Consider the following 27,782-nt stretch of genomic DNA (forward strand, 5'->3'; position numbering starts at 1 on the left):
AATATATGTTGAACAAAAATAAGGTTGCTATAGTTATGTATATCCAGTGCGAGATATTTATGACGTTTATGTGTCATTTAATATATTTACCCCCCCCCCTCTTTCACATATGGTATCGTTCATTAAAAGGGGCTGGGCTAACCACACCGGGTTATCAAAGCTCGACAGGAACGGGAACTTCCAGGCAAGCCAGTCAGGATGCAATCAGATGAACGTTAGCGGCATTTATCACAAACGTTCTCACCAAAACACTAGCGATAATACGACTTATATAGGCCGCTCATAACGTTAGACAGACCATGTCCACACCAGCGAGAAGAAGACTTATGAGAGATTTTAAACGGTGAGTTGTTTGTTCTTTTTTGTATGTATCCCGTAATGAGTTGTCAAAAGCGCCTAACATGAAGAGCAAAGTCCGCTCGAACCCGGAGTACTGATAATTAAATTGTATTATTAAAAGACAATGTGAATGTGAAAAGTATATTAAATGTAATCTTCATGTAAACTAGAAACAAGTCGTAGAATTAATTCAGAAAACAACCTTAACCGTCTGCGTTTACCCAAGTTTCCAAAAAACTAACATTTAGTCAGTGGTAAGCAAGACTGCAAATATTTGACAAGTCTGGTTTTTAGCCATTGTCGTTGTTTGCGTGTTCTTTCGTTGTGAACTCTTAACATTTGTTTGTCAAGTAAACAACTAAACAATGGCGGAAGTTGTTGTCAGAGAACACTTTGTTCGTGGAATGTGGATCATTTTAACTTTACTTTTCATTTGCGGTCTTAACTGAAGCATCGCGTCGTCGTTCAAGTTCTTAAGTATGTAAATGAATTTAATGACACCACTCACCAGCCACTATTCAGCGAATTAGCAAGTATTTTAATTTGTACTGATGACTCCAAACTACAGATTTTTAAATGTTTATTTGGTTGTTCAGGTTACAAGAGGACCCCCCGGATTTTGTCAATGGAGCCCCATGTGAAAACAACATAATGCTGTGGAATGCTGTCATTTTTGGGTAAGCCATAATGGACTGAACACAGTCGTGCCTTGATTTAGGAATTTAATTCGTTCCTTAACAAGGTTGAAACTCAATTTACCTAAGTCAGGTCCCTCGTTGGCAAGTTTTTAAGACATAAGCCATCGCTTGGCTATTTTTATTTTTTTTTGTCTTGCCTTGTAAGGTAAAACAAAAATACTCTGTGCGTGCTACTCCAGCGATGTTGTTAGTGGCATATTAGAGGATGAATTGGTTGACATGTGGCCTCGTCCGAATTCATGAATGAAACTGAATACACTGACAAATTGATGTTACCCCTCATTTGAAGCAAAAAAAAAAAAAAAAAATCTACCAAGTGACAGCTTGGTACTTCAGAAACTCTTAAAAGGTGTGGAATTCGTAAGTTAAGGCACCATTGGCCTATGTTTTGTCTTTGAAACTTCAAATAATGAAATTGTTGATCCACAAATGTCTTGCTTTTCAGCCCTGACGCAACTCCATTTGAAGGCGGTAAGTGTTTTGATTTCATGGGCAATGACTGATGCCTGAGAGTTTAAGAACTGATTATGACATGACGATGAATCATCGTTGTCTGTATTTGCTCATAGGTACATTTAAACTAATTGTCGAGTTCACAGAAGAATACCCCAATAAACCCCCAACAGTGCGATTTGTGTCAAAGATGTTTCATCCTAATGGTAAGAACATTGTTCTGCTCAGTACATGACTGTCTTGCGCGTGTTTGGACCATGCAAACAAAGAAAACAAAAAAATAGCAATAATAAAGGCGACGTTTTCTGAAAATAGAAATATTACAAGAATAAAATCACAATTTCACAGTTTTAGTCGTAATTCAGCTTTAGTCCTGAATCAGAGAAAATGCGGTCTTGTTAAAGGAAGAAAAGCAATTTTTTAAACCCATTTCCTTATTAAATATGGCCTTGTTGCCACATTGAGTTTTTCTCTAAACATAACTTTTTACTTGTAGAATGATGTTTTTCTAGAAATTTGGCATTTTATTTTTGTAACATTGACGTTTTCCCTTGACTACTTAATTTCAAAACTTTTAGATTTTTCTTTTTTACGACTTGACTCTCATTTTACAATGTTTTTTTTCCCCTCTAGAAAAATGTTACTCTTTTGTAGCAATACAACGATTTGCTTTTAATATTAGTTTTCTTCTTGTAAAATCATATTTATATCTCAATGGTCCTCCAACCCCCCTACAGTCTATGCAGATGGTAGTATATGTTTGGACATCCTCCAAAATCGATGGAGCCCCACTTATGATGTCTCTTCAATTCTTACATCTATCCAGGTAAATAATAAGATGTGATATTTGCATGTTGACACATTCTCAAGTGAATCAAATAAACGGCTGTCTATGTTGCTTGTCCCTGCAGTCTTTGCTGAATGAGCCCAACCCCAACAGTCCGGCCAACAGCCAGGCTGCTCAGCTGTACCAGGAGAATAAGCGCGAGTACGAGAAGAGAGTTTCAGCAATTGTAGAGCAAAGCTGGCGAAATAGTTGACCTGGGTAAGGCTGTGTGCCCAAATGCTAGCATGGAGAACCCTCATAATCTCCTCTCACTTTTTTTTTTTTTTTTTAAACATTTAATTCCCTTTAACTTTGATGTATGTCCCGTCATAGGATTTTATTTTTTGTTGCCTGCCAAGAGGGATTGTTTTCTCTATATACTCAAGTCTCCCATTATCCCAGCAGCATTTGTGCCGAATCCTTGCCTTGTTTGTGGGCCACCAGCATACTTTGATCACGTTTAATGTCCCGGGTGCTTTGCCGATCACGTCCTTTTTCACCGTAAAGTTTGCTGTCGTGGACTCCCAATATTGTTACGCTATCTCTCTGTTGTGTTGTGAACCGTTTGTAGCATGCATGACACAATGAGCAAACCTGACCTCCTCTCTCTTCGATAATGTGTGTATATATACGAAACCTGCATCTGAATATATGTACAGATTTTGCACTGGTTGTCTCCCTTGTTTTTTTTTTCCCTCACATGGAAAAAAAAATGATGTAGGTAAATGAGCTGCACTTGCATTGTTTCACCTACAACAGATTCACAGTGACCTTCTGGTGTAATTGGAGTGTCTAAATTTAGACAGTTACATTTACTTTACCAATCCTTTGCTGCATTATGCAATGTGTCAACTTGACCACAATTAACAGGCATCATGTTACACTTCTTGGCAGCACATCCAGAGAGTATTGACCAGCTTTTTGCAGGCAACTGACTTCTGTGGATAGCATGTGACTGGTGTGATGCATTTGCATCTTTATTCTGTTTGATAGGGGCACTGAGTGACAATGTAGACTGCTGGGCTCGTTTCTCGCGCTCGCCGCTGAATTGTCAGCTGCATGCCACAAGCTTGTCACTTGTCAAAGGAACTGTGTTTGTTGGCTGAACAGTTTACACATTAGTGTTAGGTGTATTTTATACTTGCGTGACAGCAAACTGCAAAGGGGGGGGGGGCAAAGTGTAGTAAGATTTTTTTTTTTTTTTTTAATTGGAACAAAATGGAGGTTGACCAGTTTCATGCGACAGTGTGCCAGACTGGAAGCGCCATTGGATACTTAATACTACTAAAAAGCTTATTGAAACAAAACAGTTAAGTCGATCCAAGGGTGGTTTATTTGTTAAGTGGACACAGTTGAATGGGAGATGCCGCATGCATGTGGTAACAAGATGGACAAGTGCAGGATATCTGCTTACTAACATGCCCATTGTACAAGGGTGAGGAACCTGTGAGAGCATTGGATCCACCTTGTCACTATCGAAACAAATAACACCTCTAAAGAACCGTTAAAACTGACTCCACAAATGCTCAGTTCCCCACCCCTGCTTCAGAACAATGCCCTGACAAGTGTGAGGGCAGTCTTAGAAAAATAACTATTTACAGAACTATTTAGTAACAATGGACAAATCCTAGTTGTAATAATACTTCAAATGTCGAAGTGTTCTTGGACCGCCGGGGTCAGCTACCTGTTGTATGCCCGCTCCTTCTTAGCTCTTTCCAAGGCTTTGTCCATGGTCTTCTCGTTCTCGCCACGACACTTGGGGCAGTACCACTTGCCCTTGGGCTTGTGATGGAGGCCGACGCAGGAGAAGTGGAACCACTCAATGGGACACTCGTCATTGTCGCAGCCGATCATCTCGCCGTAGGACACCTGCTCGCACAGGCAGTACGTGGGCTCGTCAGGGTCGATGGGCAGGTCCGGTGGAGACACCTCCCGCTCCGACTTCCCCTTGGACCTCTTTTTCTTCTTGGATGAGGTTTTTGCTCTCTTCTCCCGGGACGCTCCGGCGCCAATGTCCTCTCCGGTGTCCAGGCCGCCGTAGCTCTCCCTGCTCTCGCCGTTCTTCTGCCTCCTGGAGCGCTTGCCGCTGGCCTTGTCTCCCCCTGCTGAGCTCGGCGTGACCTCTTCACGTTTCTTGTCGTGGTGGCCTGTTTTGCTTGGGGTGGCGGAGGACGAAGACGAGGATGACGTGATCATGGACGCTGCCGCGGTTGCCAAGGATGTTGGCGTGGCGATCTGGCTCTCTGGAGCTTCTTGGGAGGAGTGGAGGAGTTGGGAATGCCAGTCTAACTGCCGGGTTCGATTCTCCACCAACTCCACCTGGAACAATGTATATTTACTCCTCATCCCAAAAAGATATTTCGAGTTCAGATACTCTTAGAACATGTTAATTGCATGTAGGGCAGGGCAATATGGCCTTAAAATACGTCTCATATTTAAATGAACATTTAATTTCTAATTAATCCGATCAATCACCAAACTCGAATTGGTGGTCCATTCATTGTAACATACTAACCATTTGTCCAGCAATCTGAATCTTCTCATCTCCGAGCTCCTGAATGCGGATCAGCGCCCTCTGGATAGACAACTGCAGTTTGCGTCTTTGGGGAGTGTCAGATTCTTTGCGATACCGTTCGTAGGCATCCTCGAGTTCCTTCAGAACATCTAATAAAAATTGGATTACATCATTGTTGAATACAATTCTATATAGTGGCTGATTGTCCATGGCAGATGTCTAAATCTGTCTGTACTGTGTTAAACTTAATGTGTCAGTGGGTTAATGTACAGGTATATATGTATGACCAAAAAAGATGATTTGAATTGGTGAACAAAGTGCATTTTTACCTTGATATCTGGCATCAATTTCCTTCATGAGGGACACACTTCTTTGCAAATCAAAGGGCAGTGATTCTACCAAGTCCAAGTACTCTTCCACATAATTGACAACAACATGGCCGGGGTCGCCGTTTGTGGCATTCAACATTGTGCCTCCACTCTTATCACACAGACCTCCACCTGGAAGAAAACGTGGCGAGAAGACGAATTTGTGTACAAACAGCTACTCAAATGTAGTTAGCATTGTGAATAATCATCATATTGTAATCTTGTTTGTTCTTGCTTTTACTATGGCGTTCCTGTCATATTTCCAGATGATTAACAGGACATTTTCTCATTTTACTTCTGTGAAGATGGACCGAATTTAGATACATTTCCACTGCAACCGATGAACAACCTGCTGCGTACCAATTTTGGAAAAACAACCTACTCTAATTAGTTCTGTGTATTTTTTAAAGATCAGTTCAAACAAATTGCTTTAAAACGGCTGGTAACACGGGGAACTCTGCTTTGAAAACGGATGGCAGTGAATGAGTTAATTTCGCAGTACTACTGCAAATCACCAAAGCATTATTATTGACAGTATTACAGTATTGTCAATACAACTGGAAAGGCTGTGATTTGGAAGTATATAAATAAAATGTAATTGAATTTTTCCGAAGGCGACCTGGATTATATTAAACATCATATGGGGGCGGGGCCAAGTGACGCGCTCATTCAATGTACGGTACGCCATAGATACAGTAGGTGATGGCAACATGTCAAATAACGTCGCTTTCAACACAATTCCGACTCAAGACGGTTGTAATGACAACAATTGTGTCGTAGGTAGTACTTTGTATGTATGTGTATGCACCCTCAAAGTTTTTCCCCCTCGAACCAACGACAAGAAAGCGAGGCTAGCGTGATGCGGGTAGCTAGGTTAGCAGGTTAGCCCGTTTTCCCGGCGATTTTACACGAGTTCGGTTTACGTTCACGAAGCATAAAAGCAACATTTAGTTTTAATTACAGACCTGACGCAAGTTAAAATATCATGCTCAAAGTAGAGATTGCGTGTTACAGCGTCGAGTAGTCTGGTTGTGTTGTAATTAGGGTATGCAGCCCGCCCCTTCGGCATGTTGACTTTAACATCAACGCCGTCAAATGTTAATATGTTAATTTGACGAGTCAACGTTGTCCTTGGCAACCGATTTGAAGTCTTCCAACTGTGGATAGTGTACATTTAGCCATGTTTAACTTATAGCGTTTGCTTAGCCAAGTTTTGTGTGCACTGTCTTTAAAAAGTCAGTCATACGTTGAACGGAACAAGAAAAAAAAAAGATTAAAATACTTTGGGGCGCTAAACGCAACGATCGTCAATCCTACGGATATTTGATCACAAACTTTCACACTTTGAATCCTATAAACTTGAACGCTCCTGTTTTTTTCTGGTTTCTCCGTAGCTAGCGTGACGCTCTATCACTGCAAAACAAACATCGCTGTTCTATTTCGATCCCGCAAATTAAAGGCATGCCTACCTGTGCGTGTACATATATTGGTACTTTTCCAGTCAGTTCTCCGCTCTTAGCGTCAAATTAAAAAAAAAGACCTTGATGAACGTTAACGACATTAGTCGTGCAGTGAGTGAGTCGGCAACCAGAGCAACTAATGCTAACCATTAGCTCGTGGCGGAGGGCGGATTTGCGCATGTGCGTCGTGTCAAAAGCCGCCATCCACGCAGATTCAACTGATCCGTTTGTTTACGTACTAAGTCAATGCTGCCACCTGACGGCGAATATGGTCTGTTTTCTTTTTACAGTGCAGTACTTGAACAATAATTGTCATATGAATTGACTCACACAAAGTCGTATTTTTATTTTTGTCATAAAAAACACCAATTACAACTACGTTCATATTTTTCTCCATAAACGTGATCTGGGAAGAACAAAGTGTTTGAGGGATGCTCGTGTTTACATACACAGAGGTATAGTCCACAAATCTTGAGCCTTTGAAGTACCTTTATTTTTCACTAACCCCCACCCGTTCATGATAAGGACTGAAAGTAACAGTTGGGAGCACAGATTGTAAAATCAACCAAACGGCTTTTTTTTGGTGTCTGTACAATGTTGGTTTTCATCTTTCAAATAGATTTTTGAAGACTGGGCCAATTTCGTGGATCATGTCCGAGGTGGTGGTAGACCTGCCATGTTGCTGGAAGGCTTGTTTGTTGCACTGTCTGGTGAGTGAAGAGGCCCCCATCGCTGCCACCATTGACGGGTTTACACTGCAAGACAACAATGATTGACATGGCAATACTGTATTGATTGTTACTTCAAAAATGAAAAAAACGGTTAATACTGCTCAATTGATGTATTGTATGGTAGGGTTTCAATATATTTGTAGTTTGCACAATGAGATAGTTTTGATTTACCCTCTTGGCCTCACTGAGGGGTGCTTAGAGAACGAAAACATACCCAAGACGGTAATGTGAAAGAGATTGGCCCTCAAAGTTGTAACACTAGATCTTCACGTGCGCACGCACACACACACACACACACACACATATCTCCATGTACTGCGGCTTCCTCATGCCTCACATTGCCCAAAAAAACCCCCATCAGGGCTCTAAATTGCCATGAGTGTAAGTGGTTGTATGTGTGCTCTGCAATTTTCTGGTGACCAATCCGGGTGTACCCTGCCTCTCACCCAGTGTGAGCTAGGACATACTACAGCTCACTCACGACGCTGCATTATTAAAATTAAAAGGGCATCATTTTTAACAAGCTCTTTTATTAGAGAGTCTAATGTTTTGGCTGAGCGTATGATTGCCCACCATATCAAGTTGACTCGAGACTCATCCATATTTAATGCGTATTACCAGCAACATGTCCTATCAGGTTTATGGAGCACCCACCCTGTGATCAGTCCTGCTTGAGAGGCAGTGTGGGCCCAGTGGGCCAGTACACCAGCAGATCCAGACAGAAGATCACCTTGTCCTCCACATCGCCTCCCACTGCCCTCTGTACTGCATGTGACCACTGCAAATAAATAAATTAATAAGCAAATAAAGGTGACGCGTCACACTATCAGTCACTGACATAAACTCTCGTCCAGCAGTAGGCTCAATACAAACCTGTGCTACCATCGGCAATTAGATCCTTCTCTCCTTTGAGCAGCACGGTGATGTTTCCCATCGTTTCGCTGAGCTGCAGGACGCCACTACGGTGATCCACGCTGTCCACAGCCTTGTGTTGCTGAGAAGACAACATGCAGACGAGATGAAAAAAACTTTTTAGCGCAGACTGGAATGTGTCACTTGCCAAGAGACCCACCAGTGTCTCGTACAGTCGTGTGAACTCCATGAAATTGGGTGTGATGATGCCCTTTTGGTAGCCCTGAATAACAGACGGCTGCTTTGTGACCAGCCATAATCCATCCTTTAAAAGGCAAACAGAGAAAAACACCGCAGTGAGTCGTGATGACTGTAAAACACAAGGCAAAGTTGATCTGGACAAATACTCACTGCATCGATGACGATTGGAATATCTCTTGCTTTGGACTTCTCGATCACCTCCTTTAAAGGAGAAATACATTACTTATGGAAACATTCTGGTTCAAGATCCACTTGAGGCACCATCTGCTTGTTGTCATAGATCTTATCTCGAAACATATTTGAAATGCCCTTCATTAGCAGATAATGGCGGATGATGGCGCTGCAAGAATCCTTACAGGCGTGCTTGAAGGCGTGGCAAAGAAGGCTGGGAAAAGTGTGTGAGCCTCCAGGGGCGCTACTTCCACGGGAAAACTTGTACAGTGGAACCCTGAGTTATGAACGACTCTTTTTACACACTTTTCAGGTTCCGCATAAGATGTTTGTAGAAATTATGCCTCTAGTTAAGATACACGTCTCCGTTTATGCTTCAGTTGCTTCAGCAGATGTGGTATACATTTTTTATCCACAATAGGAAGAGACCGGATTCTGATCTGAAAATATCCACTTTTAATGCATTTTTTTTTTTTTTTACTGTATACAATGCCATGATGCATGTCCGCATCGTGTCACTTGAGATAAATAAATAAATAAGCATCATCGTTGTGTTACTTTGCATTGCGAATAAATCCAATCTATGTAATCCCCAGCATGGAAAGAATCACCTGTTTTATCTTAATGCCCTTAATTCTATGTTGTAGTTAAGTGCATGCAAATACACTGTACGTGCCTTGGCTGTTTTTAATAAGAAGTCCTCTCTCCCTAGACCAGGTCCCACCACAAGGCTGTGTAGTCTCGGGAGCCATTTTTCGATCTCCTCCACCGCATTTGGGCTGTCACTTTCAAAGGTACGCACACACAGACAATTGGTACAAATGTTACATAATGAAGTACAACCTCTAAAGTTGAATGTCTCAGAATATGCCAAAAATATGCCTTAAAAAAAAAAATTATATATATATATATATATATATCCCCAGAGGTCATTAATTGTGGTGCATGACGTCAAGCAGGACTTCATCTCGTTGAGCATCTAGAAGATGCAACCAATGAGAATGTTTTGTTTTGGCTTTTGAGAAAATGTGATGATAACTACTAAAGGTTTGCATCTCTCCAATAAAAGACGATTCGATACGCATCACACGTGGGGTAACAATATGATTTCAGAACAGCACATTTTCAAATGGAAAAATTCGGCTTGGTGAGACTTAGTGGGATTTAAATATTACTTGACATTGCCTGTACCAGTTTCTTCAGAGTTTATTCAGGCAGTTTGACCCTGTTACAAACAAAGTTATCATAGTTAACAAAAACTAACAAAATAAGTAAAACAAAAATTGAAAAAAACATTTGTGTGAACAAAATTAAATAATGAGAGGGCTTTTTAAAAACAACTGAAACTACATTCTATTTTTGTTCTGTAAGACTAACTATGGTTAGTCTTACAAATAGTGATCAGTGATCAAATACTGCATAGATAAAGCGATGACACTGGATCATTATAGTTTTTAACTGTGACCAAAGTGAGGCGGAAACTGAATACAGGAGGTTTTTTCTGCCATCTGCTCTCATGATCATTTTACACAAATGGTCTACTCACAGGACAGGATGAACTATGAGCTCAGGGCTGTAGGATTTGATTACAGCGGCAGCGTCTTTGGTGCAGAACACGTGAGACAAGTCAGCACCCTGGAGACGAGACAAAGACGGTGCGCCAAGACTGCATTCAAGGAAAGAGTAGAGAGCGAGAGGTATTTTATCTTACCACTTTCAGTGCCGAGATGGCGGCAAAGTAGGGTGCTCCAGTGTAGCTTGAGGGGGAAGACGGAAGCATTAGTGGGTGAAATCAAATGTGATCAATACGGGAATGAAATTGGAAGCTGGTGTGCGACATACTCTTGGCATCCGCCAATGATTCCGATTCGGCCGTCTTGTCCCTTGTGCTTGTGGCCGGACAACGGAGGGACTATCTTCTTCACGAGAGACAGGATGTGCTCCTCCATGCCCCCGTCAGACGTCGGGGCCAGGCTGTAGCGGCGCTCAAACACTGCAGTCATAAAACAAGGTTTAAACACTGTTTGGATTTAAATAAATGCAATCTGAAATCCTACTAACAAAATACACCAAAGTGATAAAAAGAACAGCTCATTTGTCCCCCCATCAAAAACAAAACCAAATTTTTTTTTTAAATTGCAATGTCAGATCTCAATAGCTGAAAGGAGAACTTTCTCTTCGTATTTTCCGCAAACTAAATTAAAAACATTTCAATAACTACCTCTTGTAAACAGGTACTTTTTCATTATATAAACCAACAAACAAACCCTGCTTGAGGCGACCATCAGATTCAAGACTCATTCAGAAACAAATCGCAAAGCATCATTGACCGAGAGCTCCGGCACAACCTGTGCCCTGCACAGGTGACAGCCACGCTAATACCTAATGGTCGAGTGTTTGGCTTCAACAGCTGACCTTGCTTGGCCAAACTGTCTCTTGGGGGCGAGGGCTGGCGGGGTGTGCACGACAGCAAGGCTTGGGAGAACACAGTGGCGTGGGTGGGCACGCTGGTTTTCAAGTGAGGAGGGGGCGCCGCTCCCGAACCCGGCCTGGCGGAGGAGATGTTGGAGAACATCTGACCGAGCATTTGGAGCATGTGCAGCTCCCTGGCATGCTCCGCCTCCCGCCGGTTGTCCTCGGCTTGCAAGCGGCGCTCCTCCATGCGGTAGAAGTTGTCTTCGGCCTGCGAGCTCTGCTTCAGGAACTGCTCCATTAGCCTCTCCATGGGGAAGTTAGCGCGCCGCCGCCGCCGCTGCTGCTGCTTGGGTGTGGAGGCGGAGCAGTTTGCTGCCAATTGGCTGCTGTTGGGAGGTCTTTCTGATGTACCTGAAGGGGCCACGAGACAATTTGATTTCAATATACATGTAGCAGTCCCAGATTTTTGACGGCCAAGGTGCTAGTCAAGAGTGATCATCCATTAACGCAGCTCTTAGCGCAAATAATCAATGATAAATAATCGAATCCCCAAATGAGCCAAATTCACCCAATAATAATAATAATAATAATAATAATAATAGGCACACATTTTATATTGAATTAAAAAAAAAATCACGGCATACCACCAAACAAAAATGTCACAAAAGGTGCATGTGCAGGTCAATATACCTTGTGCCGTCTTGCGGAAGAGCATTAAATTGTTGTTTGTCATTAAATGTCGATTACATCGAAAGGTGAAGCTACATTTATAGTCATTAAAATACTTTCTGACCAATTACGTGAATTTGTATAATTTCCTGTGGGGCACCTGGAGATCCCTCAGGGCACACTGGTTGGGAATCGCTGGTTTAATCCAAGTCACTAGTCTGTACAGTTAATAAAGGTTTTACAATGTCGACTCTGCAACAGATGAATTCTGTCAATTATTTTGTTTTTAAATCCAGAACAATCCGGAACGGATTGCGTTAAACCGGATCAACCGAGTTCATCTGTCCTGCATCTCGTCATGTTGTGTGTATGGTATTCTACCCATACTACCATGAATATGTAACTCTGGAGTATCTTTGACCCAACACCACAATAAGCATGAACTTTGACGCATAACAATGAATGGATGTGCACTTACTGTTATTACCCACTGTGACTTTAACCGGAATGGGGATGGGAATACTGGGGTATTCCAGCTTGACTTCAGTCTCAGCAGGGAAGGGACAGTCTCCAGTACTTTCGGAGTAGACGTCTTGAGCATCCTCCGCATCCTCATCCAAGCCGTCCACGGCCTCCTCCCCTCCCGGCCCGCCATCTATGAACTCTTGGGGGTCAAGGGCGGGCCGGTTACTCAGGATCCTCTCCATGGTGTCGTAGAACTTGGCGATCTTGTGATATTGCCTGTTGTTGCGCAGATTTCCCTCCTTGGCGAGCAAGTATTGTCTTTTGAGGCTTTTAATCCGCACCCTGCACTGCTCCGGCGTGCGCTCAAAGCCCATCGCCGCCAGCCGCCGGGACACGTCGCGGTAGACGAAGCTGTTGCGGAAGTTGCCGTCCAGCGCCTCCTGGACGTCCTGCTCCCCCCAAATGTTCAACAACGTCCTGGTCTCCGCGTCCGACCACAGAAAGCCCCGCGTTGGGGTGTTTTGTAGCATAATCGAGCCTCGGGTACTTGGGATGGATGTAGCTGGCCTGGTTCTCTACCTGCGCGTCGTCTCCAAAAACCTCAGGCGGGGTCGCTATCCGACCGTTCAAGTGTCTTAAAATGGTGAAAGCGTGCGTATTGTGCAACTGGGGGAGCATTTGTACGTCGAATCGCGGTGTTCTAGCTAAACCTTGCCATGTTTATCCCTTTACGTCGTTCGCAAAAATGCCTAAGCTGGGAAGTTTCGCCAAAACTGAACAAGGACCAGCTTTCTGAACCAATCCACGTCGTTAGCCACATTTTGGTGAATTTGAGAAACTGACCCCTGATCGGTCCTCTGAGGGAGACGCTGCGCGTCCACCCCGAGCCTACGTGATGTCTGCCGGGTCCTAAAGACCATCAAGTCAATTTCCAAGCGAAACACCATGGCTGTGAGCTGTCAATACCTCGACCGAACAGTGAATATAAAACAAAAATAACGCTATAACACGGAGATGAAAATATACTAAACACGTGGTCCCACTTTACCTTCCATGTTCAAACAGAACAATGTGGCGAGAATCGCCACCGTGATGGTGACAAACAAGAAGGCGAGCGTCTGAACGGGCTGCGGCATGTTGTTGTCATTCATTGTTTACTGGCATGCTCGTCGCCGACACGAAGCTTTTCCCCGAAAGGAAGATCCTATGTGGTGGATACACTTCTTACCTAAACTCCAATTGCGTATCAACGCTGTCAACTGTGCACATTTCCGTCTGGTCATGAGGCTTTACTTAGCCACAGGAATACAGGAAGAAATAGTTCACGATGCCTTTAATGACTACTCGGAAATTCCTAAAACCACTAAAAACTGTCATATCTGTACGACGATTCTAGGACATAAAGCTCGAGTCCTAACGATAACTGTTTCTTTTATCTGGATTGCCTGGCGTATTCATTTAGACTTGATCGTGGGACATTTGAGAATAATTGATATATCAATATGGAGATGTTGTGATGACTCTGCGTAATCATCAGCGATGTCAGTAAAACTCGCGAGGCTTCATTTTGGTGAGTATTTAGGGATTACCTTCAAAAGTGTACCTGTATTTGGCTTTTTCTCTGTCTTTTATTTTTGTGACGACAACACAAGTGTATCAGTGATGCCAAAGATTACATTTTTTTTATGCTGAAGTGCTGTAGACCAGAATTGTATTAATTATTCCAATGCGAAAGCTATTACTTTAGAATTACATTTGAATGATAATGTATGTATCCAATTCATGTCCATTTTAATTAATTTATGGCATGTCTATGGATCCATCCTTCGTTCCATCTTTCCATCCATCCATCCATCCATCCATTCATTTTATATAGTACTTTTTAGGGTCACGTATGAGAAGGTACGGAGCCCCTAAGGGTACATGGAAGAAAAAAAAAACTTGGCGTTCCCTCGCAAAGTTTTGCAGTCTCCCGCAAAGTTTTGCATTCCCTTGCAAAGGTTTGCATTCCCTCGCAAAGATTGCGGTTTTTTTCCTTCCATGTCCACTTAGGGGCTCCGTAGCATTCAGATTAATATAGCTTTTGTGGAACATTAATTAAGCAGCAAAATACTTGTTTTTATCCATCTCAGGTGCGGCGTTTTTGTCCTGGATTGCCACTTGCTTTCTACTGAAAATGACATCACAGTGCCTCAGGGCTTCGGTAACGACCAATCACAGCTTACCTGTTTTCTGTCTTTGGTCATGTGACATTCGCACACTGAGCCCTGAAGCACTGCGATGTCATTCTCAGTTAACAGCAAGTGGCAAATTAGCCGCTCCCTGAGGTAGCTAAAGACAGGTGGATTTTGCTCCTCAATTCATATTCCACAAGCGCAGTGTTAATAAGAATACCGTGTTTAGACTAGTGGGGCCGCATAGAACATATTATTGTAAAATTAAAAAAAAATCTCTCTCTCTCTCTCTCTCTCTCTCTCTCTCTCTCTCTCTCTCTCTGTCTGTGTGTGTGTGTGTGTGTGTGTGTGTGTGTGTGTGTGTGTATATATATACAGTATACAGTATTTATATTTAACTTGACTTACACTTTAATAACTTTGAGCTACTGTGTAAACATTTCATGACGTAGAATTGAAAGTGCCCCTGGATCCTCGGAAAGAGGGAAGAGCGCCTTGAGGGGGCGGGGCCACGTTTGAACCTGCGAGGCGTGATTGAAGACCAAGTTCCCCAATTTCACTTCCTGTTTCACCTCACTTGTGGTTGTAACCACTTAAAAGTGCGAGCATAGATTTCAGGATGAGCCGCTTATAACAATCACCACTTTCGACTTAGCCATGTCAAAAATGGCGTTTGTTTACCCTACGCTCTTGACTACTACGAGTTAGATCGCCCGTTGTGATTATTTTACGTAACATAGCGTAACTCCGGCTGGGCGAAGCGGCGGCGAACACAACATGCCCGAGTCTTCGAAGATGAGGAAGCCCGACGTGAAAGTGGTCCTTCTGGGGGACACGAACGTGGGCAAGACGTCTCTCCTTCACAGGTACACGGAGAGAAAGTTCAAAGACACCATCAGCACCGTCGGAGGGGCGTTCTTCCTCAAACAGTGGGGGCCCTACAACGTCTCCATATGGGACACCGCTGGTAATACCTCCTCTCAAATGTATTTGTTTTCTTGCGAATGCTAATGCCCGTGTGTTTACGCGCTGGGGACTGTCAAAAACGCTCAATGTACGTGTATGCAAGCTGAACGTCACTTGAGGTCAGAAAACTGCTACAATTGTCACGAAAATTCACTTAACGGCCACTTCAGTCTCTGAACAAATCCAAACAATCATCACAGTATTTTTTTACTTTATTAGCATTTTTCCTACCAGAGACATTCACAACAGAGAAAAAGATATACGTCGTTAGAAACGACGCCCAGTCGCCACCAAAATTACTGTCCGCATCACATGTGCCCACACAACTCTGAAAATATCAAATGGAATTTTATGGACATTACGCGTTTTCCTCATTATGCGACATAAAGGTAGAGTGCATGTGCACCGAGAGGAAGACTTAATTAATGTCCATAAAATCCCAAATATTAGTGCGCTCCTTTTAATAATTTCAGAGATTGATGCGAGTATGTGAGGAGATTTTGGTAAAGATTCATCACAGTTTTATGACATCAAGTGACGTTAAGCTTTTTTGAAACGGAACGTGCACAAAAATCAAAAATATTGGTGTGACTGTTTTGATATTTACAGACATTGATTGGGCCGAGGGAGTTGTGTACATACATTTTGGTGGCGATTGGTTGTAGTTTTGAAACATTAAGTGCTGTTTTCAGCTTTTTCTCTATTAACATCTATGGGCAGAATAAAAAAGGTTCAATGCCTGTCGAATACAAAATACACCAGCGATTGTGTTAATATTTTCAAAGGTTCAAGTGAGCTATGCATTTTTTTTTTAAATGAAGCGTTTAAGACTGTCCCTTCTCTCTGCGCTTGCCCAGTGATGCATGATTCCCACGGTTGAGGCAATCACTGGCATGTGATCTGCAGTTTGGATAGAAGCAAATGGGGACTCGTCTCTCTCATGGGGACTGTTGGCACAATTCTTACCTGTGTTACGAAGTGGACAAAGTATCTGACCTTTGCTTATCGAAGCGGAGGCAGCCGCCAGCCCTGAAACTTCGTTTAATTTTCCCCATTTGACTTATTTTTCCAAGACACTCAGAATATTATCTACTGTGACAAAAAAAAAAGTACTGTCACACTCGCTGCCATTCGAAATATAACCAAAGACTCATCTTCAACTAGAAAAAAGTTTCTCGCTTGTTATGTTCCGTAGTAAGCAGAAGTTGAACATGGGTTGGTTTCACCAAAAAGCGGTGAAAAACAGCTTTTCATGCAAACAGAACAGACTTTGATGCCTGAATGTTTTTTGCTTTTGTGACATCTAAAACGCTAAGAAAACATAATCAAGACTCAGAAAGGGCTCTTGATGACAAAATAGTAATTCATAAAATGTGATGTGAATGACACTGACTCATCACTTTGGCCACAAAAATTAGTTGAAACAAAAATATATGCCTCAAAAGTCTTTATTATTATTATTATTATTATTATTATGATTACAATACAATACAATACATGCTGATTTATATAGCGCTTATTATTATGTATTTCTTTTGGGGGGGGTGATGCGCAAAACCAACGTTTCTACACAGACATTTGTTGACTGCTAGACGCATGGTGTACTCTCGCGGCAACATAACGGTCTCTCCTTGAATTATGCTCAGGGTTTGGAGTTGTTTTCATCCTCAGAAACTTGAAAAAGTTTAGTGCTGTAACCGCAAGACTGAACCGGGATCTCTTGGAAAGAGGAACACGAAAAGGGGACTTAAACACGTGACTTCGAGCTGGCGAGCAGCAGCGGCGGCCACCGACTACTTTAGGACTACGGTGGTTAATAGTAGGATGTTTCTTGATTTATTTTTTTTTTTTTAACTCCAGCAAATCCAACATATCCTACCGGCACTAATTATAACACGCTATATTGTATTTATTTTGCAAATGACGCGAGTTTGGAACAAACATACAGCTTGCTTCAAAGCACGTCTCCATGGCAGTGATCGCATTTTGAGTCTAACATGATGTGATTGTAACGATTATGGTTCCCTTCGTAATTGATCGGATAATCCATTCCAAGCGATTCGTTTTGTTAACCACTGTTCATATTACGATGCGTTTCTGATTGCTTTACTGACTGCCTTGTGTAACGTCATGCCCGAGAGCAGTTTGAACTTTTGTGTCAAGTACATCAGCCAACCCAAAGTATTGGCCTAGCATTCCAAATTGTCCCGGCGTTCAATTCCATGTAGCGTATGACAGTAATTATCAAATGACCATCAGGAGGCAACTCCCCCGCAAGCGTTGCCTCAGGAAAAATGCCCAAAATTGAGCAATTTGAACGACAGCTGTTGTTGCGAAATATTGGAGTCCATGCGGAAGAAAATCCAAGGCCAGCTAACAGGAAGAACAGATTTTTTTGTCCCGATAATGATGTCATGTCATGACTAAGTGATCATTTCCTCCCCCTATCTTGCTATTATATGCTGTGATGTCACAGGCCTTTGGTGCCCCTCGTCGTCCAAAATTTCTGGGGGAATTTTCAAGGTGGCCACAAAGAAGTAGAGTCTTTCTCCAGCTACAGTCTGAGGTTGAATGAACAAGTTGTGGGTGATAAACTGTTTACTCAAGTCTTGCCTATCGAATTGAGATTCAATTCGAAAAGCTCTGTGACAAATCCCTCCTCAGCAGTCAGAAACAGAAACGGCCATTGTTCACTTTCGCTCATGCTAACAGTTGATTATTCAAGTTGACTTTTTTGCATTTGTACAGCGCTTGTGTCCCGGGCTAATCTGAAAGATGATAATGTACCGTCATGATGTTGACCGAACGTGCTCGCTGTGACGCGAGTCATTACGAGGAACCGCTGCGTACACATGACTTACTCAACTATTTCAGTAAGGTGGGATAAGGAATGGTTGGCCTTGGCCAGTCACTTCCTGTCTGCATTTCCATGACCTCTCCCAAGACTTAATCACCCGCTTTAGTGGGTCACTTACGAAACGCAAGATCAGTGCCATTCTGGTCAAGAAAATTTTTGTGTGACGTTTTCAAAACAAACAAGTTGCCCGCTGCTCTTTTTGGGCATTTTTTTTTTCTGTCTGCCTTTTTCATTTGGACAGCTGGGTTCGTTTCAAAGACGTGTTTTTAGGGATCTTGCCCTGTTCCTCTTAATAGTCACATGATGGTGTGATGACAGGAAGACCTTATGCCTCAGCCAGCTATTTCCAGCAGCACAACAACGTCTTTATCAGTTCCTCGCAGCGTGTACGACGAGAAATACTCTCACGTCTTCAACAGATGTGCCGTATTGCTGGACATCATAGTGATAAGAGTGTACTTATTATCCCCGGATCAGGTGACTCCTCACATTACATTGTTGTCTGATCTGACGGTCCACTGAATCATAATCAGTAGGATCATTCATCTTTGGAGAAAGATGGTTTTGAAAGGTGGCAGGGGCGATTGAGTAGAATTTATAAATCATGTGAAGGAAATGATCACAGAAGTGGACATTGGTCAGCAAATTTTTACTAAATGTTTTAATCAAATTTGGGTCCGTATATTTTTTTTTCTTTTGCGCTGATTCCGAGTCTGCCCTCGTTTTACTCTTACATATCCGGTGTTCATGATAATAACAATAAACAAATAATATCAATCATATTTATGAATTTAGAGTTACGTTCCTTAACAGGTGGATTTTTTTTTTTTTAATCTGATATCATAGCTATAAATGACACGACATGGGATATTCCGTATTGCACAAGATAATGTGGGTCAAACGTACAAACAACAAAAAAAGGAAATGTCTCAAAAACCTGATGTGCGAACATTTTTAAAATCAGCGTAAAAAAAAACACAGTGAATGACTCACAAAGCCGCCGCTGATGAAAATGTGCCGTTGACTTTTGGTATTAATCGAGTTTTCTTGGTGGCGCCGGCGAAGAAACATTTTGTGCGGCCGAACGTGGTTTCAGAAACAGAGGTTGTTTTTGTTGCAAAACAGCCGACTTTTTCCCACGCTGGACTCTTGAGACCCGCGCATGTTTATAACTGACACAGTTTAGTTGTGCTTCCTATCGTAGTTCACCAAATACACGAAGAATGCCATACGAAGCGCTAATGGGGACAGGATAACTCGACATGGGAAACTTCTGTGAAAACGCCAAAGGGGGTGCCGTGTAACTCCTCCACAACAGACGAATGGAGCGGTTGAGCCGTGCCGTTTGACCGCTCATTTTATGACGTCGAATCATCATTGTGAATGTTAATTTGTCAAGGATTGTGTTTGTGTGCATGTTTTAACAAAAGGGAAAGTGCTTTATTTCCAAAATTTGATGCAAGTTAATGTGAAAGCTACTTCGGCAAGTCCCAGAAGGGAAAAATAAACGAAAGCAAAACGTGTTCTGAATAATGTTTTTGTCGCTTTCTTTTTCTTTCAGCAAAGGGGGAAAAATAGATTAAAATCACAATTTTAGGCCATACTGCTTCGTCCCACCTGTCATTGCTGTTCACAAAGAAAAGTGTGAAAGGGACTACAGGTGCATAAAAAAGGAACAGATTTAGAACTTGGAACTTGTTTCGACTAAATTTGTGAAGTAATAAGTCCATTTAAGGTCGGCCCGGTGGTCCAGTGGTTAGCGCGTCGATCCCTCACAGTGCAGAGGTCGTGGGTTCGATCCCAGCCCTCATGTGTGGAGTTTGCATGTTCTCCTCGTGCCTGCGTGGGTTTTCTCCGGGCGCTCCGGTTTCCTCCCACATTCCAAAAACATGCATGGCAGGCTGATTGAACACTCCAAATTGTCCCTAGGTGTGAGTCTGAGCGCGGATAGTCGTTCGTCTCTGTGTGCCCTGCGATTGGCTGGCAACCGGTTCAGGGTGTCCCCCGCCTACTGTCCGAAGACAGCTGGGATAGGCTACAGCACCCGCTGCGACCCTCGTGAGGATAAAGCGGTTCGGAAGATGAATGAATGAATGAAAGTCCATTTGAATTCAGCCCCTATTCAAAAGTGGGTCAAAATCAGGCTTGAAGTGTATGCACATCCTGTGACTTTTTTTTTTCCATGGCCTCCAACTTTGAATCTTGCTCCACAGGGCGGGAACAGTTCCACGGCTTGGGCTCCATGTACTGTCGTGGCGCCGCCGCCGTCATCCTGACTTACGACGTCACCAACTGGCAGAGCCTGGCCGAGCTCGAGGAGCGCTTCCTGTCGCTGACGGACACCGCCAACCACGACTGCATTTACGCCGTCGTGGGCAACAAGGCCGACCTGACGGACACCAAAGCCTATCTGTCTCAGGAGACGCCCGACGCGAATCAAACGGAATCGGAGGAGCACCGATCAGACGTGCTGTCCGCTTGCCCCACGCCGCCCGCCTCGCCCGTGTCCATCTCCGGCGTCACGTTTCCAAAGCAAGTCACCCGCGAAGACGCGTTGGCGTTCTACGGGCGGATTCTTCGCTACAAGGGCTCGGACGAGAGGACCAGCCTGCCCGCGGAGAAGATGTGCTTCGAGACCAGCGCCAAGACCGGTTACAACGTGGACGCTCTGTTCGAGGCACTCTTCGACCTGGTGCTCCCCTCCATGCTGAGGAAGAGGAACGAGAACCAGCAGTCTGCCACGGTGGACTTGGAAGTGTGCAGGAAGGGCGGCGGCAAGCGGGGCCGATCGACCTGCTGCTAAAGACCGAACAAGCAAGACCCCGCAGGAAGTGATTTAAACAAGCAGTGGCACCGATGAATATGTGAATTGACAAAGAAACCACTCGCCTTTGTCGCCTTGAATACCTTCTTCATACTGTGAAGCAGCATCTCTCTTGACATTTTGGAGTCTTTGCTATGACTAAAAATGGATGTCTGCGGACAATAAACACACTTCAGAATCCCCCCAAAATCATTTTCATGAACCTGAACTGCACTAATTCATATGATTAGGTAGCACATTATACTGTCTTTAATAGCACTTTTCATTTGAATGTTTCCACGGATCAGACTAAAATTCTTGTTACATTCATTAACGCCGATGTATTTTATGCTATGTGACTTCTCACTTTCTGTATGGAATGGCACACAGCCATGTTGAATTTTTTTTAAATGTCATGATAATAAAGATTTTTATTTAGCTGCGGTTCGGTATTGAAATCACACGAGGACTTTTAGAAACAACATTTAATCTTTTATAATGCAATAATGATGTAGTTCAATGAATAAGTGTTGTTTTGAACAAGTATTATGTGGTGTGTTTCCAAACTGGGATGAAATGGACCGTGCCTTATACGGAGGACTTGAGCTGACCTACCATACACAAAAACAGTTAACCCATCAGTGCTCATAACTTAGAAAAGAGAACACATTTTCAATCTTTGCATCAAATTTGTTCATAAACGGAATATGGTTCTTCAGCGGTCATTGGATCAGTTTACGAACAGCAAAAATCCGCATATAAGTGACGGCCATTGAAATCCGATGAAAATGCAAAAACAATTTCTTCTTTTGTCATGCCCCAAACCGCTGATAATCTGTTTTCCACCAAAAATTGGAGGTTGCACCCATCCTCCCAATGAAAGACAAAAAAATAAAAATAAAAATCCAATCTGGGGGTCTACTTTTGTAGATTAAAAATTTTGAGTTGGTGAAAACTAATCAAGTTGCCCTGCAGTTGCCCATCCCTGTCCTTGGATGGCTTCATAAAAACGACAAAGTCTCCTGATAAGGACAAGGTTACCCAAGGATAGGGACAAGGTTACCCAAGGACCTTGGATCCAGGCTGTTTATGTTCTATCCGCCGGGCAGGTGAATTAATCATTAGCGTATTTGTCAAGTGGAAAGTGAACCTGAAAATACATTTCGCTGCACTCAAGTTCATGTACTGCAGACGCTTAACCTCAAAAATAGAATCAGTGCGTTCTGTGGGTTGCAATGAACGTTACAGGTAATAGAAGTGCATATGACATGGAAACGACTCGTCAGAAGTCATCAAAAAGCATAATAATAGTGAAAGCCTGGTGGACAAGAAGAGTTAGTGGCTTAAAGATAAGGTTGGATGCAGTGCAATAGTAGCAATGAACAGTCTCTGTGTGATTGCCTGAGGTAATAAGTTAAAACAGTAAGCACCATTACACATTTAGAACGAACATACTTGTTTCTCAAGGCACCAAACAGTCACTGCGTATATGAGCTTTGTGGCCAAAATTACACATGGAATCTCCTTTCACAAGTTCTTCATGCAGACTTGGCAGCGGCTGATGCGCGACAGGAGCTGGCCCGCTTTGAGCGTCTCTGATGCCGGTTCGGCGTGGAAAGACTGATCGATGGAGGTGAGCCAGAAGCTGTGCTTGTTGGCGAAGTAATGACACGTGCCCTTGGCGCCGTTGCACTCGATGAACGGCGACGTCCGGAAGTCTTCCAGACACGATCCGGGCGATGACAGCGACTGACCCCCGCCTTCATTTCCTGCTGCCGTGTGCTGCGAGAAAGAGGTCAGTCATTTTTCATTCATTTGGTGGTGACAGATTTGTGTAATATTTGTTGTATTCTGTAATTATGATTAAAATCCCCAACGTGGTGACTGAATTTAGAGTATATTTGTATGTATTTTAAATCTCTTATGCATAACGCCGATACAACATATACATGTGAGGTGCAGGTATTATTTTTGTCCACTTGGGGTCACCATCCTCACGTTCCACACTGTTGCATCTGTGCCTTTGAATGTGTGTGGCTTTGAAAAGCGGGGCCTGGCCTGTTGCGTGATCTGGGAATTAGCGAATGAGAGTGTTGTTGTTTCAGGATAGCAGATGGCTTTTAAGTGGCTAATCGACGTTAGTTGTGGCTTTTAGGAGCTCGTTCCTCCTGGCTAGCTCTTATTGCCAAGTGAGTCTTCAGTAACTGTGTGGAAAAAAGGATCACTGCAACATTTGGAATAGATGTCATCACCACCCCCAAAAAATAGCACTATATTGTCGAAAAAAATATAACTTCATTTCTGTACTAGCATACATGCTTTTTGTTCAATGAAAAGGGTAAAAAAAAACTAACTGAATGCAGAGATGTGACTGTGTGATTTATGTCATATGTCATAATCATATTGGAGGTTTTAATTGGCGCAAAGCTAAAATAAGCCAGAAGCTGTGCTTGTTGGCGAAGTAATGACACGTGCCCTTGGCGCCGTTGCACTCGATGAACGGCGACGTCCGGAAGTCTTCCAGACACGATCCGGGCGATGACAGCGACTGACCCCCGCCTTCATTTCCTGCTGCCGTGTGCTGCGAGAAAGAGGTCAGTCATTTTTCATTCATTTGGTGGTGACAGATTTGTGTAATATTTGTTGTATTCTGTAATTATGATTAAAATCCCCAACGTGGTGACTGAATTTAGAGTATATTTGTATGTATTTTAAATCTCTTATGCATAACGCCGATACAACATATACATGTGAGGTGCAGGTATTATTTTTGTCCACTTGGGGTCACCATCCTCACGTTCCACACTGTTGCATCTGTGCCTTTGAATGTGTGTGGCTTTGAAAAGCGGGGCCTGGCCTGTTGCGTGATCTGGGAATTAGCGAATGAGAGTGTTGTTGTTTCAGGATAGCAGATGGCTTTTAAGTGGCTAATCGACGTTAGTTGTGGCTTTTAGGAGCTCGTTCCTCCTGGCTAGCTCTTATTGCCAAGTGAGTCTTCAGTAACTGTGTGGAAAAAAGGATCACTGCAACATTTGGAATAGATGTCATCACCACCCCCAAAAAATAGCACTATATTGTCGAAAAAAATATAACTTCATTTCTGTACTAGCATACATGCTTTTTGTTCAATGAAAAGGGTAAAAAAAAACTAACTGAATGCAGAGATGTGACTGTGTGATTTATGTCATATGTCATAATCATATTGGAGGTTTTAATTGGCGCAAAGCTAAAATAGGAAGGAATAATTTGCTGCTAGTCACCATATAAAGGTACCAATGTGCACTTTTTTCAATGATACAATACGACTTAATGATTCGAACCACCAGGCTGCGGCTCGTGGACCCTCTGAACGACAGTTGTCTCCTAATACAGAATATATGTATTCATATTGATGCTTTTGGTTTGGTACAATCATAGGGGTAGTATTCCGGTTTCCTTCGATGTTTCAAAAGCATGCATGTCAGGTTAGCTGTTCTCGTTCCGGCTATAAGCCGTTGGCGGAGGTCTACGCTCGCAGTTTTGAAAGAGCTCGTGTCATGGATCTCATCAGACTGCACACTATTCACCATGAGGAAGGAGTAGCCAATCCACAGGCTGCGCCATCCAGCGGGGCACTGCGGAATGGTGATGTCCTGGCTGTGCACGGCGATGGCGACCGACGGGGCCTCGCAAACCGAGCAGCGGCTAATGTAGGGTTTGATCTCGCCCTCCTCCACGGGCATCATGGGCAGGGGGGCGGTGGTGGACAGCCAGTAGGACTTGTCATTCCTGCTGGCGTAATAGCAGATGTCGCCGGGGTTGCAGTACAAGAAGGGCATGGTGCTGAAGCGAGGAAGGCAGGAGCCAGCCAAACCTGATGACAACAACCCAAATGTAATACGCCTCGATTTCATATTCATCAAGCATGACATCACTTCCGTTTCACCAGACTCACCAAGGTCCTGGTTGTGAGCCTTTTCCTGGCCTTCCAGGTACAAAAGACTGTATCCGTCCCATATCTTTGACATGCCCACGGGGCACATGGGAGTCTTCTCGGACTGACTGTGCTTCACCAGCAAGTAACCCACGCTAACACTGCGGCCGGGCATACCAGGTAAGCCGGGGACACCTGGTTTACCCCGGTTACCTTTGACCAAACATAATGCAATATATCAACAAACTGTCACAAACAGCTCCCTGAAGCCCCAACAACCACCTTGACTATAATACGGCAGTTGTATAATAAAACAAGAGTACAAAGATACATTCCGTTGTTCTCAACTATCCGTTGATCATTTACGGCTCTCAGTAGTTTCTCTGTTTATCAATTAAATGAACCTTTTACAAAACAAGAACCAGTTCCCTGCATAAAACTGCACCTACTTTTCAATCCTTTAATCCAGGACTATGAACGCTAATCCTCATCTGCCCCGATCAGACGTACCTTCCATGCCTTGCAGACCAGCGTGGCCCACTTGACCTGCCTCTCCACGGAACCCAGGCGTTCCCGGTGTTCCACCTATTCCGGGCATGCCTTTCTGTCCAATGGGCCCAATAAAACCTGAAAAGTAACCGAGCTTGTTAATTTGATCTTTTTCATCAACTCGAATATTTGTCAATATTACAGAATTAAAATGATTAGTTTATGTTTTAATGAATTTAAATGTTTTCATAATTTCTTGAAAAAAATATCACAGCAAATGTCAGTGTTGCAAAATAAAAAAGAAAAACTGACCAGCATCCCCAGGGGGTCCCCTTGGTCCTGATTCGCCTTGAATGCCTCTCGGTCCCTGAATACCCTGTCGTCCAGGTAGGCCCCTCTCTCCTGGGACTATGCTCTGCTCTGCAAGTGGACCCTGGTTTCCCGGCAAGCCACGTAAACCTGCAGCCCAAACAGATCATTTCAGACAACACCAGGACAAACTGGGCACTAACCAGTCAGAAGTCTTCATATAATTAGTTAGTATTTTACCTGGAGGTCCAGCATCTCCTTTGGGGCCATATGGTCCTCTCTCTCCCTTGACCCCAATCTGACCAGGAGTCCCCATTGTACCTTGTTCCCCTTTCTCACCTGTCAGAAATGCACGAAACTACAAATTCACTGTGATGTAGACGACCACAATATTTCATGAAGGGTGTGGTGGATGTGGATTTCTCCTGCGGTAATTTTGGTAATCTAAGCATACTCTACCTTTCTTCCCCGAAATTCCATTTGTTCCCCTATAGCCGCCTGAACCTTGGTCTCCTTTGAACCCTTTCCTACCGGGGACTCCGGGAAGCCCAAACGTTCCAGCTATACCCTTTTCTCCAGCTGAGGCATCGAAACCAGGAAACCCTCTGGTTCCAGGGTAACCTGCAAAACATCATTTTAGTGTTAGGAAAAATACTGCGGCATTACCATTCACAACTATTGTCAGTAGTTCTTTGCGGCTTGTACTGAAACCATACATTTTGGATAAATTAAATAAATACGCATAAGCTTGTAAGCCTCTCCAATTTTTAGGCCCGTGGGTCAGGAGCTCCATCAGGAGCATTTTAAGTAGCATTCAAGTAAACAGCCATGGCGATAATGATGCTTTTGGTTGTTGAAACAGTATGTGCTTACCTTGGAATCCCTGTGGTCCAGGAATGCCCTTATCCCCAAGGGGTCCTTGTCGGTCTGGTTTCCCATCAGGTCCTACAGGCCCGCGGGTTCCTGATGGTCCAGGCTGACCTTGGTCACCTGAACAGATCCAACATGGGTACAGTCATTAGCCCAGTGGCTCACATGAAACCACAGCGTTCAGCTGCGAGTTGAGGAAGTGGCACAGAAACATACCAACATCTCCTTGGAAGCCTTTCGAACCCGCAACGCCCGGCACACCCGGCTGGTTGTTGGTGTTGCCATCATCACCCTTCTCTCCCTTGGTTCCTGGGTTGCCAGATGGTCCAGTAGTATCCAAACCTAGCAAGATTGCAACCAGAAGCAATGTTCAACTCCCACAAGGGCTTTCCTCAAATTGGAATCCTGAAGCATCAGTTACTGGAACACTGGCTATTCATTATTATGGGATAACATTCTGCAAAAATACCTGCGATTCCAGATAGACCCTTTTGTCCTTTCAGTCCATCTAATCCATAAAGACCAATGAGACCAGGGAAGCCTGCACACATTTGCAAATAAAGAAGGAATGTGACGAATAAAATTCAGACCTGCTGAAAAAGGGCACAACTGAATTGATCCGTTCCTTTAACCTTTTGTTCCTGGAACGCCTGGGAAACCTGGCTGTCCGACTTTTCCGGGTGTCCCAGCAAAACCCTTATAACCTTGGTTGCCGGGAGTTCCTTTCTGTCCATCGAAACCTGCACATTTTGGAAACAATTTAATGGAGTACAACTGCAATCTAATTCGGTGTAAAATAGAATAATAAGGGCTAGAAGGCAAACCTCTTACCTGGAAACCCCACATCGCCTGCATCACCTGACTGCCCCCTTTTCCCTTCTATACCATCAAAACCAGGGAGTCCCCTCTCCCCATCCACCCCAGGTAATCCTCTCGGACCTATTTGGATGACACCAAACATTTAATAACAGGACAGTGATCCCCAGAAATGCCATTACGCACTGCAGCAGATATACCATGAATTATAGTTTGCTGTACCTGGGTCTCCTGAAGAACCAACCTCTCCTCTCAATCCAGTCGCCCCTGGAATGTCGATGCGAGGGCCGCCCTCACCTTGAATCATATAAAAATATCAGGTAATGATGAACTGTTGTCAACAAATATTATTGAGTTGTAAG

At 43.5% G+C, this 27,782-nt stretch overlaps 5 protein-coding genes across 11 annotated transcripts in view; 2 read left to right on the plus strand and 3 right to left on the minus strand.

The window, feature by feature from the left end:
• The first annotated feature begins 152 nt into the window (after positions 1-152).
• ube2al (ubiquitin conjugating enzyme E2 A, like) lies at positions 153-2,983 on the plus strand. Of its 2 annotated transcripts, none has more exons than XM_019884708.1 (6): positions 153-343; positions 936-1,016; positions 1,483-1,505; positions 1,607-1,696; positions 2,228-2,316; positions 2,402-2,983. In XM_019884708.1, exons 1-6 carry the CDS (start codon positions 300-302, stop codon positions 2,528-2,530), a joined length of 456 nt encoding a protein of 151 aa, XP_019740267.1. In that variant the 5' UTR covers positions 153-299; the 3' UTR covers positions 2,531-2,983. The 2 variants fall into 2 exon arrangements, with proteins under 2 accessions (XP_019740267.1, XP_019740266.1); XM_019884707.1 differs by having other exon boundaries at positions 155-343; positions 1,483-1,508.
• Positions 2,984-3,630: 647 nt separating this feature from the next.
• On the minus strand, positions 3,631-6,837 carry ing1 (inhibitor of growth family, member 1). 3 transcript variants are annotated; one of them, XM_019884704.1, is made up of 4 exons: positions 6,740-6,837; positions 5,161-5,331; positions 4,832-4,980; positions 3,631-4,635 (listed from the first exon to the last, which is right to left on the minus strand). In XM_019884704.1, the coding sequence occupies exons 1-4, from the start codon at positions 6,807-6,809 to the stop codon at positions 3,997-3,999; spliced, it is 1,029 nt and encodes a 342-aa protein (XP_019740263.1). In that variant the 5' UTR covers positions 6,810-6,837; the 3' UTR covers positions 3,631-3,996. The 3 variants fall into 3 exon arrangements, with proteins under 3 accessions (XP_019740263.1, XP_019740264.1, XP_019740265.1); XM_019884705.1 differs by having other exon boundaries at positions 6,669-6,825; XM_019884706.1 differs by lacking the exon at positions 6,740-6,837 and adding an exon at positions 6,165-6,654.
• Positions 6,838-6,980: 143 nt separating this feature from the next.
• On the minus strand, positions 6,981-13,670 carry naxd (NAD(P)HX dehydratase). 4 transcript variants are annotated; one of them, XM_019884701.1, is made up of 11 exons: positions 12,237-13,264; positions 11,090-11,500; positions 10,517-10,667; positions 10,386-10,431; positions 10,221-10,309; positions 9,351-9,459; positions 8,654-8,704; positions 8,463-8,567; positions 8,264-8,384; positions 8,045-8,168; positions 6,981-7,414 (listed from the first exon to the last, which is right to left on the minus strand). In XM_019884701.1, the coding sequence occupies exons 1-11, from the start codon at positions 12,751-12,753 to the stop codon at positions 7,264-7,266; spliced, it is 1,875 nt and encodes a 624-aa protein (XP_019740260.1). In that variant the 5' UTR covers positions 12,754-13,264; the 3' UTR covers positions 6,981-7,263. The 4 variants fall into 4 exon arrangements, with proteins under 4 accessions (XP_019740260.1, XP_019740259.1, XP_019740262.1 ...); XM_019884700.1 differs by having other exon boundaries at positions 11,057-11,500; XM_019884703.1 differs by lacking the exons at positions 11,090-11,500; positions 12,237-13,264 and adding an exon at positions 13,452-13,670.
• A 1,209-nt stretch (positions 13,671-14,879) lies between these two features.
• Positions 14,880-21,429, plus strand: rab20 (RAB20, member RAS oncogene family). Its single transcript, XM_019884676.1, has 2 exons — positions 14,880-15,364; positions 20,434-21,429. The coding sequence occupies exons 1-2, from the start codon at positions 15,175-15,177 to the stop codon at positions 21,021-21,023; spliced, it is 780 nt and encodes a 259-aa protein (XP_019740235.1). The 5' UTR covers positions 14,880-15,174; the 3' UTR covers positions 21,024-21,429.
• Positions 21,430-21,493: 64 nt separating this feature from the next.
• The window catches only part of col4a2 (collagen, type IV, alpha 2), a 49,352-nt gene continuing 43,063 nt past the window's right edge, over positions 21,494-27,782 (minus strand). Inside the window, exons 38-50 of the mRNA XM_019884677.1 lie at positions 27,643-27,717; positions 27,436-27,543; positions 27,237-27,344; positions 27,074-27,145; positions 26,821-26,946; positions 26,608-26,724; positions 26,194-26,355; positions 25,975-26,073; positions 25,738-25,884; positions 25,447-25,563; positions 24,958-25,149; positions 24,590-24,876; positions 21,494-22,805 (exon numbers count right to left, since the gene is read on the minus strand). Of these exons, the coding sequence (XP_019740236.1) occupies positions 22,551-22,805; positions 24,590-24,876; positions 24,958-25,149; positions 25,447-25,563; positions 25,738-25,884; positions 25,975-26,073; positions 26,194-26,355; positions 26,608-26,724; positions 26,821-26,946; positions 27,074-27,145; positions 27,237-27,344; positions 27,436-27,543; positions 27,643-27,717 (1,865 nt within the window). The 3' untranslated portion in view covers positions 21,494-22,550. The remainder of the gene's footprint in view (positions 22,806-24,589; positions 24,877-24,957; positions 25,150-25,446; positions 25,564-25,737; positions 25,885-25,974; positions 26,074-26,193; positions 26,356-26,607; positions 26,725-26,820; positions 26,947-27,073; positions 27,146-27,236; positions 27,345-27,435; positions 27,544-27,642; positions 27,718-27,782) is intronic.

This window comes from Hippocampus comes, unplaced genomic scaffold, assembly GCF_001891065.2.
Source record: "Hippocampus comes isolate QL1 unplaced genomic scaffold, H_comes_QL1_v1.1 scaffold95, whole genome shotgun sequence".
Taxonomy (NCBI): domain Eukaryota; kingdom Metazoa; phylum Chordata; class Actinopteri; order Syngnathiformes; family Syngnathidae; genus Hippocampus; species Hippocampus comes.

Coding starts and splice junctions, on each gene's coding strand:
- rab20 (XM_019884676.1), top strand. CDS start 15,175: ATGCCCGAGTCTTCGAAGATGAGGAAGCCCGACGTGAAAGTGGTCCTT. Junction 15,365..20,433: donor CTCCATATGGGACACCGCTG/GTAATACCTCCT, acceptor CTTGCTCCACAG/GGCGGGAACAGTTCCACGGC.
- naxd (XM_019884700.1), bottom strand. CDS start 12,753: ATGCTACAAAACACCCCAACGCGGGGCTTTCTGTGGTCGGACGCGGAG. Junction 8,385..8,462: donor CACGACTGTACGAGACACTG/GTGGGTCTCTTG, acceptor TTGTCTTCTCAG/CAACACAAGGCTGTGGACAG. Junction 8,169..8,263: donor AATTGCCGATGGTAGCACAG/GTTTGTATTGAG, acceptor ATTTATTTGCAG/TGGTCACATGCAGTACAGAG.
- ube2al (XM_019884707.1), top strand. CDS start 300: ATGTCCACACCAGCGAGAAGAAGACTTATGAGAGATTTTAAACG. Junction 344..935: donor CTTATGAGAGATTTTAAACG/GTGAGTTGTTTG, acceptor TTGGTTGTTCAG/GTTACAAGAGGACCCCCCGG. Junction 2,317..2,401: donor CAATTCTTACATCTATCCAG/GTAAATAATAAG, acceptor TTGTCCCTGCAG/TCTTTGCTGAATGAGCCCAA.
- ing1 (XM_019884704.1), bottom strand. CDS start 6,809: ATGGTTAGCATTAGTTGCTCTGGTTGCCGACTCACTCACTGCACGACT. Junction 5,332..6,739: donor TGTCGTTAACGTTCATCAAG/GTCTTTTTTTTT, acceptor GTTTTCTTCCAG/GTGGAGGTCTGTGTGATAAG. Junction 4,636..4,831: donor TTCAGATTGCTGGACAAATG/GTTAGTATGTTA, acceptor ACATTGTTCCAG/GTGGAGTTGGTGGAGAATCG.